A 13,382-nucleotide genomic window follows, 5' to 3' on the forward strand; every position below is an offset into this window, starting at 1 on the left:
GCAACTGCGTGTATTCCCTGTCACTTAAAGCTGCCTGGGGAATTTGTCCTCTTAATTCCACTATAACAATGCTTTCAACTGCATAGAAAATTTGTAATCATAATGGTTGTTGTTCAGAGATTGAATCTAAAAGAAAATCATTGCCATAGCTATATAGCTTACCTTGCTGGAGACGCACACTTCCCAGTTTGATTATCCACCCCGGTTCTGAATGCAGGCCCGAAAGAAATTAAATGTGGTTTTGTGGGAGGATTAATACTTGTGATTATTAAGTGAAATTACTTACATAAGAAAAGGGAAAACTGCTTTCATTACAGAAAAATATTTTTAATGTAGAAAAGATGAACATTTAGTAGCGTAATGAAATATAAACCATTACTATACACAGTAGTAGACTTACTGTTTTAAGAACTGCTATTCCTCTCCCAGATTCTTAGAATCTGGGCTTGTAGCACTGCAGAAAGGAACCAGTCCATGAAAACACATCCAAGAACCTTGTGACAACTGGGGCAACTCAGATTAGAGGCTCTGGCACCTCCTCTTGGTGACCTGAGCTGCCCAGCATTGTCCAATGTTTCCTCACTCCAACTGGGTATTTCTTTTTGTCCTCTCCCACCCAATACAGTCTTCTAATCACCATCACATGGGATGGTCCTGTCTTAGAACCAGTGTTTTCTCTAACACTGCCATATTTTATTTGCCCTAATGGATGACAACAAATGGCTTTGAATGAAGTCTCCATGATTTAGGAAGTCGAAACCACACATTTTTCATGTGGTAAAACTTGTAGGTACTATCATTGCACATTTCACCAGTTCAAAGTTTGGCTTAAAAATACATTAAATAGAACTGAACTTAGGAGAGAGGAAAAGGCACTTAATACTGCAATTTCCAAAACATAATTTGTCTGTCTTCCCCTCCTGTGATGATGCTGCTACACTGTTCGTTCATCCATATGCATGTCACAGCACCTGAAAGACATTAGTTAGGGAGGAGTGCAACCAAGGGTGGACACAGTGAGGGCAACGCAGGCTGCTGTGCCCTTAAAGAGAGAAGGAACCGCTACACCTTGCCTTTCTAAAATAAAATCTGTCTAGAAGTTTAAAAACACTTGCTTCTACGAAGAACTTATAAGCAATGAACCATTTCACTATTCATCTAAAAGCAAAATGACTGATGCAAATGTACACCTTGGCGAATGGTACAAGAAAAGTCAAGAGATTATAGAAAGGGAAGCGGGCAGCCTGTGGCCAGGCTTGCGGATTTATGCCTTTTCCATCGAAAGGTTCACATGAGTTGGCAATTGTTTAAAACCCGCCTTCCCCTGCCCCCCCAAAAAACCCCACTAAATTGAGGGGGAAAGCATAGCTACATAATTTTAAGATAATGTGTTTAAAAAGAACGCATGAAATTGTATGACAAGAAAAGAGTTGAGGTAGACAGTTAGATCTCCCCGCGGGAAGCGGTAACCGAAAGCCCCCACGTGATCAGGAAGGAGGAACACGTGACCAGGAAGGAGGTCTGCCTGCCTGCAGGTATAAGCAGAGGACACTGACTCTCCAGGAGTCCGCAGGTGGAAAGGGAGCGGGAGAGCCGTGCAAAGCACTGTATGCGCGGTTCTGTCCACATGATGCTTCACCATCCACATGGATTCATTGGCAAACATGCCCTCAAGACTGGGATGTTGGAGTTGCAGCCTGACACTAGGAGGACACCTTAGTTTCCACTGTACTTTATTTTGCGTTGTCTTTCGGTAACCACTATTTTTTTAAAAATCAGTTATACAGCTTTGCCATAATTTTTTTCACCATGTGGATGTAAACAATTTTTTTTTCCTTCTGGTTTTTCAAGACAGGGTTTCTCTGTGTAACAGCCCTTGCTGTCCTGGAACTCTAAAGACCAGGCAGGCTCCAACTCATCCTGCCTTTGCTTCCCAAGTGCTAGAATTAAAGGCATACACCACCCAGTGGAAGTAAACACTTCTTTCAGAGGACAAAATGAATATAAATCTTAAGGTACTTAAAAGGCATAACCACTGGCCAATCAGAATGTAAAAGGAAACTGTTAACAGCCCAGAGAACATTATGTTCCCTGTGGAAAATGCGGGCCTGATAAAGATCTCGGCAGATGAAGATAGCTGCGCTCTACGTACCTGCGTGGCCCTGTATCCGCTCACTGATTTTCCCTCCAAGAAGGTCCCAGACAAGCAGCTCACCAGACCGACTTCCAGATAAGACAGAATTTCCATCCCAGAGGAAGCACCTGCAGGCATGATGGGAGGCAGTCTATTAAAAAGGAAGTATGTAACCCTGGACAGGCATGAGCAAATGAAACGCTCGCAAACATACTGTAAATACATGGCTGCCACGTGGCAACTGTACCTCTGCGGCTCCTCTGAGGCCATGGAGGAGATGAGCATGCCCGTCTGCACGTCGATCACATTTAGACAGCCGTCTGCCCCTGCGCTGAGGATGTGGCGGCTATCTGCCGGAGAGACACACATGGAGCTGCTTCAGAAAGTAGTTCTGATCGCTCAGACTTCTAAATCTACCCCCTGCTTCATTTTCCTTGAGTTCCTTGTATTCTTGGAATTTTCTAGTTTCTCAGACCCTATAATGAGATGACCCTTTGATATGAGTTTCATCACACATCTTGATTCCTCCAGCTGTGGAATTAAAAGCAGTATCCACTTTATAGATTTACCAGTGCCAAAATATGTGTATCCAGACATGAACCAGCTTTAGCTATAGGCAGAAGCTCTCATCAGTGAGGAATATTGTTTTGAACTTTTTTTTTTTTTTTTTTTTTTTTTTTGGTTTTTCGAGACAGGGTTTCTCTATGTAGCTTTGGCTGTCCTGGACTCGCTTTGTAGACCAGGCTGGCCTCAAACTCACAGAGATCTGGCTGCTTCTGCCTCCCCAGTGCTGGGATTAAAGGTATGCACCACCATGCCCAGCTTGTTTTGAACTTTTAATTTCAGTGTTCTAGCTGAACTGCTGTCATCTTATATTGAAAAGGATAATACCTACCTGGGCTAAAAGCAGCATCACATATTGTCCCTGAATGGCATGAAATTTGGTGTAATAAAGTGGCTGTAGTGAGGTCCCAAATATTCACCATGCCTTCTTTGGTGCCAGAAACTAACAGTGTGCTTACAGCATTTAAATTGATGGTATTGACCTAAGAAGAAATAGTGATAAGTAGTTGGCTCATTACTCATTAACTATGCTTTTTCCAGGCTTGTTAAAATAACCACCCACAAAAATAAAAACTGCAGTGTGCTGTATTATATTTTGTATTATATTTTGTAGCATCTCAACAAATGACCTTTTATTTTAAAATGAAGTAAAATTCTAGGTATGCTAGAAAAACACAAGTATATGAAATACTATAGAGAGTTTTAATGCTGTTTTCAAGTGGCCTAAAATAGTATAAAAGAAAAAGTTGTCCTGTCAATATAGAGATGGCTCAGTGGTTAATAGAATGCACTGTTCCTAGAAGAGGATCTGAGTTCAGTTCCCAGCACCCATATCAAGTGGTTCACTCTAGCACCAGAAGATCTGATGCCTTGTTCTCTTCCGGAAATGCGCATGCACATGTGCGCTCACGTGTGCGCACGCGTGTACACACACACACACACACACACACACACACACTCTTTAAAAAAGTTAACTCCTTCCCTCCAACCTGCTAACTCACCATCGTAATTCTAGACCTGCAGTGATGCACTCTTCATCTGCCAACCCCCTTTTCCTGGCCTACCTCTAGAACTGTGGTTTGGGAGCCATCTTTCCTTGGACCAATTAAACAGCTCATTCAGCCTTATCTGACCCAGGTCAGGTGATGTATCTCCTGCACTGACCCAATCTAAGGGAGGCCAGAACAGCACACCAGACACAACCGAAGAAGTCCACATGCCCAGGTCAGATACAAAAATAAACAGAGTGGCAAAAGCAGCATGTCTCCTTAAACTCCCTAGTCCTATAGAGGTGTTCTCTAGAGAACTCCCTAGATGAACCTTAGGACACACTTTAAAAGAACAATCATAAATTTTATCAAAGAACCCCCCCCCAAAAATTAAAGAATTTAATGAAGACACAAACACTTCATTGAGGTCCACGAATATATCAAACACCTGAATGACATGCAAGAAATTTCAGTAAAGATAATTTAGGATTTGAAAACTGAATTCAACAAAGAGATAAAAACACTGAAGAAACAGCCAAGATGAAGATGGAATTGTAAAAACTCAATAACCCAATGACAAAACTTGGGAAAACCTTTCAAGTAGACTGAATCTAGCAGAAGATAGAATATCAGGACTTGAAAATAGAGGATCTACATTATACAAGCAAAAGAAAAAAAATAAATTTTTTTAACATAAGGAAAGGCATTTACAGGAAATGTGGTATACATCAAAAGACCAAATCTTCAAATCATAGCCATAAAGAAGGGAGATCTCAAGAGAGTGGCCCAGACTAAACCAGCTCACGGAAGGAAACACTTCAAGCTAAGGAAAGGCAGAACTATACAAGAACGGTCAGACACAAAAAGCACACAGAACCTCAACTAGTCAAGACCCAAAGACCAACACCTCAAAGTAGAAGACAGTCAAAACTCCTGTGCAGAACAGCACTGTAAGAGAAAGAACAAGTCACATGCAAAGGAAAGCCTGTCAGAATAACTCCTGGTTTCTTAATGGAAATTGAAAGCCCGAAGAGCCTGGAGCAATGCACTCCAAATTAGAACCAACCAACTGCCAAGGAGACTACTGTATCCAGCAAAAATGCCTGCCACTACTGTTGGTGGAATGCAAATTGGTGCAGCCACTCTGGAAATCAGTGTGGAGAATCCTCAAAAAACCTGAAAATTAATCTACTGGAAGCTCTTTGGCATATGCCCAAATGACTCAATATCCTATTGCACAGATATTTGCTCAGCCATCTCCATTATTCACAATAGCTAGCAAATGGAAACAATCTAAAACATCCTTTAGCAGATAATTGGATAATGAAATTGTGGTCCTTATTCACAACAGAATACTATTCAGTTGTAAAGAAAAGTAAAATTTGCAGGCAAATGGATAGACCTAGAAAAGATTTTATTGAGTGAGGAAACCCAGAAGGTCAGATGTTGCATGTGCTTTCTCGTCTGCAATTCCTAGGCCATAGACTTTAGAAGAGTCTACTACTGCCGCTTTGCTAGACCAGCACAATCTTTTACTACATTCTAAATTTTATCCTTGTACCACTCCTCATCGAAGAAAGCTCTCTTTACAGCGTATGGAGTCTATCACAGAAAGCCGTAACAACACAATGCTGAGCTTAACAGATTGTAGGGAACCCAGCCCCAACGGATACATTTACATTACAGTTCCTGCATCTATGGCTCAAGGAAGAGAGGGCAGAGAGAGCAGAAGAGCCAGGATACCAGGAAGTTGGCAGCAAATTAATCTCAGAAATGGCTACATAAGCAAGACTGCAACAGTGGCAGTATCAATGGACATGTTAATGTGGAAAATGGAATGTTTATAGGGTCTTACCGTTACACAAAGAACTACAGGCAGCTGTGGCGACTCTGAGGAGGAGCATTAGCTTCTCCCAGTGATGAGCTGCCTTACTGGGTGTTCAGTGCAGAGCAGTCAGCCTTGAAACTTTCTGCACACCACCACCTCAGACTCAGCAGGCTGTGGTTATATATTTTTGTGCATATACATGTGTGTACGTAACAATAACTTTAAAAAGGCTATCAACTTGAGTGGGGGGACTTGGTAGGGGACAAAAAAAGGCTAGGTAGGGGGATTAAAAGGAGGAAAAGGAGGATACAAAGTGATGCAATTCTATTTCAATTCAAAACATTTTAAAACTTTAACTGAGTAATATATCATAGGGAGGTGCTTGAAGCAGGGCTGATCCATGACTATTTGTGAAATCAAGGATCTCTCCATTTGAATGCCATCTTGAATTGCATACTAAGTATCTTTAATGTCATAATCTGAAGACTGTGCAAACTTAGCACCAAGTCACAGTGGCTGGACAAAGGCCATACTGTAAACTACAGCCTAGCACACAGCAGCATGACTCAACCCCACCAGGAACAAATTCTCCTTTGGCGCTGCCACCAGGCTGTGCGTTGTTGGCCATCCCTGACAGCTTGTCGCTGTTCTCAGCTTTGGGATGGGTGTCACCTGAACAGATGGTCTGTTCACTTTCTAGGTCAGAAAGCATGAAAATAGTGGGTCCCACTTCAGAACTAACACCTTGAAAATTAACTGGGACAGAAATTAATTCTCAGGTAAATGAACAAAGGGACAAATGAGAGGGGGAAAGGAAGGCAGAATCAAATACTTTACAAGAATGCCCAAACACCTTGCCTATAATCCCCATTATGCAAAGGAAAACAAAGGAAATAAAAACTTACACAACCCAAGCCCTTCCTCCCCATCCCAACCGTCCCCTACTCCTCTGGACCCAGAGCTCTGCTGTTGGACTCACACTGACGTCATGTTCCAGTTCGGCCAGTAAGTCAAACTGGTGTCTTTTGGTGCCTGGCATTTCTGCGGGAACACCGGACCACACCTAGGACAGCACATTGCAGAAGGTATTTTTAAACTTTAATACAAAATGCTCAACACATTTGAAAAAAAAGAAAAAAAAAAACTTCCAGCATGCCTGCCAATGGAAGCTGGGGCAGGTCCAGCTTCTCCTCATGGGGCTCTTCCCCACCAGGACACAGCTGCTTCGGTCCATGCCCTTGAATGTGCGCTCTGTGTCGTTTAAGCACTGTGCAAATCAAGGGAGCATGAACGCACAAGTGTTGTGGTGTCTAATAACGTTTCAAGAAGTAAGAAATCCAAACCCTCAAACTACTAAAATCATGTACAGAAAACAAACATATCTATCTGTAAGATTGGAGAAAAAAAAATTCTGACAGACTTGGCAAGGAACATAAAAGATTTGATTCTTTTTATCTTGTACAGAGAATCTAACTGGCAATGTAAGGTGAGGAGCACTGGGATGGCTTGTATGGGGGAAACCACACAGGAGTCTGAAGAGAAGAGGCCTGTGGCCTGCAGCACAGCAACACTGAGTACACGGATGCCTGTTTCACATCTCAACACACTAGTCTTTCAAAGATTCCTCAACTTAACTTGCATTGTTAGGATTAACTGATCAACTAGCAGTTCCAGTCATCAACCGAGAAGGGCTCCGATTCTGTTTCAGAGCAATAGCCTGTCAACACCTTGGGTGAATACACTGTGCCGCGAGACCGTATCCTGAGACATAGCACCCTGGTGTTGAAGGACATAAGAAATCAAGCTGGAACTGACCTAGAAATTTCTTCCCTGCTGGCTAATTTTCAGTGTCAGTCACTGGGGTTGGGTGGGCATGAACGGATTCATCCAACAGTGACCCTGTGTGCTATTAGACTGACCTGCCAGCCAACATGTGCCCGCTTTGTAAAACATTGGCTTTCCAAATGGATCTAAAGCCTACTTCACCGGAGGGAATTCATGTCTTGTCCTATAAACCTGCTCAAGAGCTGGGCAAGTGCAAGGCCTTGGATGAAAGCCTATCACTGCTGTTCTGCTGAATCCACCTTATAAATATGTTATGTTTAGACCCATAGGTGGGTGCTGCTGTCAGCCTTGGTCAGGGAAGCTGTTTCCTGAAGCAGGAAGCAGTCAACAGAGAGGCCCCCATCTGGTCAAGTGACTGTTGACAGCTCAGGCCTGGGGACATTCATAGCACTGCCCCAGAGCTGAGAGAACACCACCATGGAGGAGAAGCTAACAGTCCGTAGGATGTGGAGGGGTGTCATTTAATGCTGTTTTCTCCATACGCCATGGCTCCTGCTCATGAACTCACAACAGCTGTGGCTACCTATGGAAGACCTCCCTGACATCCATCATGGAGAGCAGAGGGCTCTGTCCCTAGCTAAAAAGCTACTGGCAATGTGGTGAGGTGGGATGCCATTTTCCTTCAAGGGTATGGCATCTGATGGCTTGCTCAAGCGCCTGTGGATACAAGTAATGCTATTTGGAGCCTGGGTTTAAAAGAAGAGGAAGAAGAGGATTTGAAGGTAGAAGGGCAAGTCTCGGGTGAAAGGAGGGGAGATTTCTGTTGGATATGATCAAGATACATTATATGAAGGATTAAAAAGATATTTGGAAAAAATGTGCAATATACAAACTTTAAGAAAAGGCAATAGTAACGTATCCTGTACATCATTTACCTACTTTCTGAAAACGTAAAGTGACTGAACATACTGATAGGGAGCTGAATGGCTCGCAATATGTTATGAGCAAACAATTTCAGTTGAAAAGTATATGTGAACCTTCACGGTAGCATCCCAGGATGCAGAGTACAGCCTGTCATTGTGCCAACAGATCTTACTGACGGCGTCGTCATGCCCCATCAGGGTGTCTTGGCGTCTTCCGAATGCTACGGAATAAAAATAGCTAAAAGATAACAACAACCATTAAAATAATACCCACGATTAGTTTTGAGATGTTTAAACATGCATTTAAGAAACAAATATTGCTTATTTCTAAACTAAGGCTTACTAGAGTTACAAATTTCTTGTTCTAGTATTATTTAGTGAAAAATATTCAAAATTTGAACTTGAAATTAGATTATTTCCCAACTGTCTTAGCTATATTTCACCTGAGTTTAAAAGTTGGAAAAATAGATTCTAATTGGAGAGATCATTACACTAAAATAATGGTAGTTGAATCCAACGATACTGTCCTCATATCTAGCATGTATCCTCTAGCGGGAACCCTTTTATCCCTCACATCCACATGTATGGAATTAATTACAAAGAAGCAGGCATGGATACATACATGTTGTTATCCCAAGAAGAACTTATGACAGTGGTGTCTCCTGGCAAAAGTAAACAAGAAGATAAAGCCTGAAATAAAAAGACTTGATATCAGTGATTTGCAATAATTAGTAGGTCCTTCACTGGCGTATGTCTCTTATGAATTCCTGCCAAACTCATACCAGATTCTTCCTACAGTGGCTTTCTTCCTAACCACCCAGGCCTGAGGGCTGGCTGAATTCAGGGGTATAGTCTTCTCCAAAATGCTCACATTATGACCCAGCTTGATGCTTCTTAGGCTCCCATAGGGTAGGAGGAAGGCTGATAACCTGGACGAGATCATGGCAGGAGGATAATTCTTAGGAATGAAATGACCCTCTCTGCTTGGTGGACATGTGGCTAAGGGAAACACACAAAGTTCCTGAAGAAATTTCACAAACTCTTGGAGGAGTGACATTAAAAATAAGGCACATTCTTTAATAACTGGTTGTATTGCCCCAAGTAATCAGAAATGCCTAAATTACTTAAGTAGCACAGAAATTTTCTTTTCCGATAGACTTATTAGGGAGAATTCTACTGGGTACTCAAGATTTTTGGTTAAAATGAAATCACACTAGTATGCGAAAGAAGCAAGTAGAAACTAGCCCTCCTGCCTTCCTGTCTTCCCTCCCTCCTTCCCTCCCGCCATCCCTCCCTGGTCCACTTCCGAGGCCCAGGCAGGACCTTGCACATGCTAGGCTAATGCACAAACCCTGAACTGCATCTCGGCCTCCACGGACTTCTACCATAACTGGTAAAATGAGCTTACCATATTTGAAAATGATATACTTCTTTGTAGCATTTTGGATTCCTTAGAAAACATCTTCAAAGTGGAATCTAAGAGTTAGAACACAGACACAAAAGACTTCCTAAGCATTACAGATGCCAAAGGACAGACGCTTCCCTCACTCACTCACTGTTTGAGGGCAACAGTGCCATTCCAGAATACCAAGGATATGCAGACTGAGTAGTCTGCGGCCTCGCTACCATTAAGAGTCTATAACTTCATGACAAGGAGATCAGCTGAAAGCCCACAATGCCAGCACAGACACAGCACACCACTGACATTTCTACGGGCCTGCATGGACAATAAGGGAGTGCAAAGTTACAGGGGAGGGAGGCAGAACGTTTTTTGTTTGTTTTTTTTCAAGGCAAGGTTTTTCTGTGTAGCCTTGGCTGTCCTAGACTCACCAGGTAGCCTTGAATTCACAGTGATCCACCTGCCTCTGCCTCCCTGAGTGATGGGACTAAAGGCATGTGCCACCATACCCAGCTGTCAGAAATCTTGATAGCAAAACAAAAAAATGTTTAAAGATTTACAAGTGTTTGTGTGGTTTGCCCTCATGCATATATGTATACCACATGTGTGTCTGCGGCCTGTGAGAGCCAAAAGAGGTCATTGGATTCCCTAGAACTTGGGTTCTCAATGGTTATGAACTAGCATGCGTGTGCTGGGAACCAAGCCCATATTCGCTAAAGGGTAGCAAGTATTTTAAATCACTGAGCCATCTCTCCAGGCCTGGTTTTTATTTTAAGAAAACAAAGATTTTGGCAATAGAAGTAATTTTTTTCTTAAGGGAATGGCCTAATCAGAGAGTGGTATAGCATTCTTTTTTTTTTTGAGAGTGGCATTCTTGTCAGAACTACTTATAGACAAGACTTTTATTTTTAATTATTTTTCCTTTTTACTGAGGAAGAAAACAGTTTTGTTTTTATAAGGAATGGTGCCTAAGGTAGGCACTGGGAATCCTGAGCTCAGCACAACACAGTCCTGTTTTATAAAGCAGAGTTGGAGTTGAAAAGAAAGGTGGGGTTAAAGATAAAACCGGAAGGGAGCGTGGATGCAGACCCAGTGATAAAAGCCACAAGTGTGCTTTTCGTCTCTGCAGCAGAACAGAGGCCAATCAAGTGTGTACACTGGCTGTGAGAGACATCAGCTTATAAGAGGATAATGATGCAGGAATTAAGATACCCAGATGTTTAATTTCCTTCACTAAGACATATGGAACAAATTCACCAACACAAACTCTTAAAAACTCAGAAGAGAGGCTCAGTGAAATAGCACTCGCCTGCCATGGGGCAGAGCCTCAGTTAGAACCTCCAGCACCACAAACAAAACCCCGAGACTCACAACGGACTTTTCTGTTCCTATAGACACCCAATCACATATAATCTATTTCCTAAATACCCAACTGTCAGAATGAGCTTTAAATAAATTTCTTCCCTACAATAAAACTTCACATTTCAACCTAATCTATAGAAGGAATCTCTTGTGTCTGTATGGTAGCATCACCTGTCAATAAAAAGCTAGTGGCCTGTCAGCTGAAGCAGGAAATAAGGAGGTGGGAGTTCCGGGAGTCATGAACTCTGGGAGGCAGGCAGAGGCAGGAGATTCGCCCTGGGAGTCTTTAGAAGATAGACATCTGCAACTGAGGAGAGGTAAGCAGCCATATGGCAGAACGTAAGAATAGAATAAATGGAATATTAGTTATGAGCAAGTCAGGGAATTTGCCTAGCTATATTGGCCTAGGCTTTTGTAAATATATTTCTGCCTCAGTCATTATTTCAGGAGCTGGGGTATGGGAGGAAAACATGTATATACACTGAAGTTTGCAATAAATTCATGACAATTTATAACCAGGAGCCTCAGTGAGACTTTCCTTATCACGCACTTGGGAACAAACACAGAAGTCAAAACACAACAGTGCTGGACCTTTCCTTGAGGGGATGACATCAATCTTGGACCATCCTTGCAGTTTGCTTTTGATTCTGTGGCAGTTCTGAGTGCTCACCACGAAGTCTCCTGAAGACTAACTGACCATTCTACAGAACCATGAACTAGCCAAGTCCCTTGTCTCAAAATCAAAGATGCTCTCCTCTACTAGAAGTTGCCAGTTAAAGACAGCAGCAAGTACCAGTCTCACAGGTGGTACTTCTGTGAGTGTTCACAAAACTAAGCATACAGTGCATCTGAGGAAGAAATTTTTACCTTTGAGGCAATTAGTACTATGCTTATAAGCCAGTAATACAAATCATGAACACAATTGTTTGACTTCAACAACTCCCCTCTTTTACTTAGCGAATTCACAAAGCAGTGGTAAGATGTAACATACTGGGGGAGATCTGAAGCCTAACGGTCATAACACGAAACGGCGGTGGCCAAGCCTCTCCTGGGAGCAGTGCCACAGTGTAAAGCAGACAGCTCTCCGTGTGGAAAGGCCTCAGGGGCTGGTCCGCACATGGCAAGGACTTATGGGGATGTTCCTGCAGAATCTCCTGGCCTTTCCCGAGGGAATGCCGGCTTGCCATTGCACCTTGCGTTTGTACTTCTGCCTTTGCTAATAAGAGTTTTTACTTTCACTTTGTCAATGACACACATTTCTGTAGAAAAAAGAGAGCTTGGGTTGTGACTCAGTCTTACTTGTCTCTGAGGATTGTGGGGGCAGAACAGACCACAACTCCTCTGCCTGGAATAATGATGATGTGGTTGACTCAACACGACAGCCTGGCCTGGGTACATCAGCTAACGTCCGGATGTTCTGTCCCGATGGGAACTTGGTTCTGACAACTATTTGCCCACCTACCTGCTCCAAACAACAGCTAGATGATTACCAAAAGGCTAGGAAGGGCTTGCTGGTTTGTTGGTCCCAAGATTTGATAGGAACATTCAGGGGTGAGGCAAGCAAGGATGAGGAGTTGACCCAGGTTACTAATTTGCGATCAGTCCTGGGCATTAGAGGAACTGGATCTCTGAAGTAGGATGTGAGGAGACTCTAAAAGCCAACAATTCAATCTGTAGTCTATCACATCTCTATACTGTAACCACAACTGCTGCCAACCACGGTCACTTGGTTATGTCCCAGTGTGCCTGGGTGAGATATTAACTGCTTGCTAAAGCTCTGTTTTCTTGTTGACGTGGTTCGTGGGTTACCAGGAAGCCACGAGGACTGAAGAGAAGGACGGGGAAAAGCACAGTGTGCACATCACTGTTAAATGTAGGAGTTCTTAAAGGAACCTGTACATGGGGAAATGAATGTAAAGCCTTTTCAGTTGTGAAAAAATAGACGTATAAATAAAGGTGGTTTGAGCTGCCTCAGTGCAGAGTGTGAACTGCACCTCTTGGTCCGAGCCTTCCTCCATGGATCCTACATATCCTCCCTTGGGTTCTGAACCAACGCTCTCACCCCCAGTCCCCACCAGGGCTGGACTCCGGCAAGAAAGCTCATGGTTTACAAGGTCACATGAGTATGGAGTTTCGGAAGAGTTGACAAACCACATCAGAGAAAGCCTGCTAACCACTAGAGCAATGGTCCTCACCCTTCCTGACGCTGAGGCTCTGTTTCATATGGATACTCACATTGTGGTGATCTTAGCCATAACATTATTCCATCGCAACTTCATAACTATATTTCTGCTACTGTTATGATTTGTAATATTCAGGATATCTGATATGCAACCCAAAGGGGTCACAGCCCGAATGTTGAGAACTACTACACTAGAGGCTTTGTTAAAAGACACAA

The 13,382-nt window shown here is 42.9% G+C and overlaps 1 protein-coding gene across 1 annotated transcript in view; it reads right to left on the reverse strand.

Moving 5' to 3' along the window:
* Window positions 1–675: 675 nt before the first annotated feature.
* The window catches only part of Nsmaf (neutral sphingomyelinase activation associated factor), a 56,972-nt gene continuing 44,265 nt past the window's right edge, over window positions 676–13,382 (reverse strand). The window contains exons 24-31 of the mRNA XM_051159943.1: window positions 9,632–9,699; window positions 8,846–8,913; window positions 8,338–8,461; window positions 6,495–6,578; window positions 3,030–3,180; window positions 2,382–2,484; window positions 2,153–2,262; window positions 676–971 (exon numbers count right to left, since the gene is read on the reverse strand). Of these exons, the coding sequence (XP_051015900.1) occupies window positions 877–971; window positions 2,153–2,262; window positions 2,382–2,484; window positions 3,030–3,180; window positions 6,495–6,578; window positions 8,338–8,461; window positions 8,846–8,913; window positions 9,632–9,699 (803 nt within the window). The 3' untranslated portion in view covers window positions 676–876. The remainder of the gene's footprint in view (window positions 972–2,152; window positions 2,263–2,381; window positions 2,485–3,029; window positions 3,181–6,494; window positions 6,579–8,337; window positions 8,462–8,845; window positions 8,914–9,631; window positions 9,700–13,382) is intronic.

The sequence above is a fragment of the Acomys russatus genome, chromosome 2 (assembly GCF_903995435.1).
Source record: "Acomys russatus chromosome 2, mAcoRus1.1, whole genome shotgun sequence".
In the NCBI taxonomy this organism is placed as follows: domain Eukaryota; kingdom Metazoa; phylum Chordata; class Mammalia; order Rodentia; family Muridae; genus Acomys; species Acomys russatus.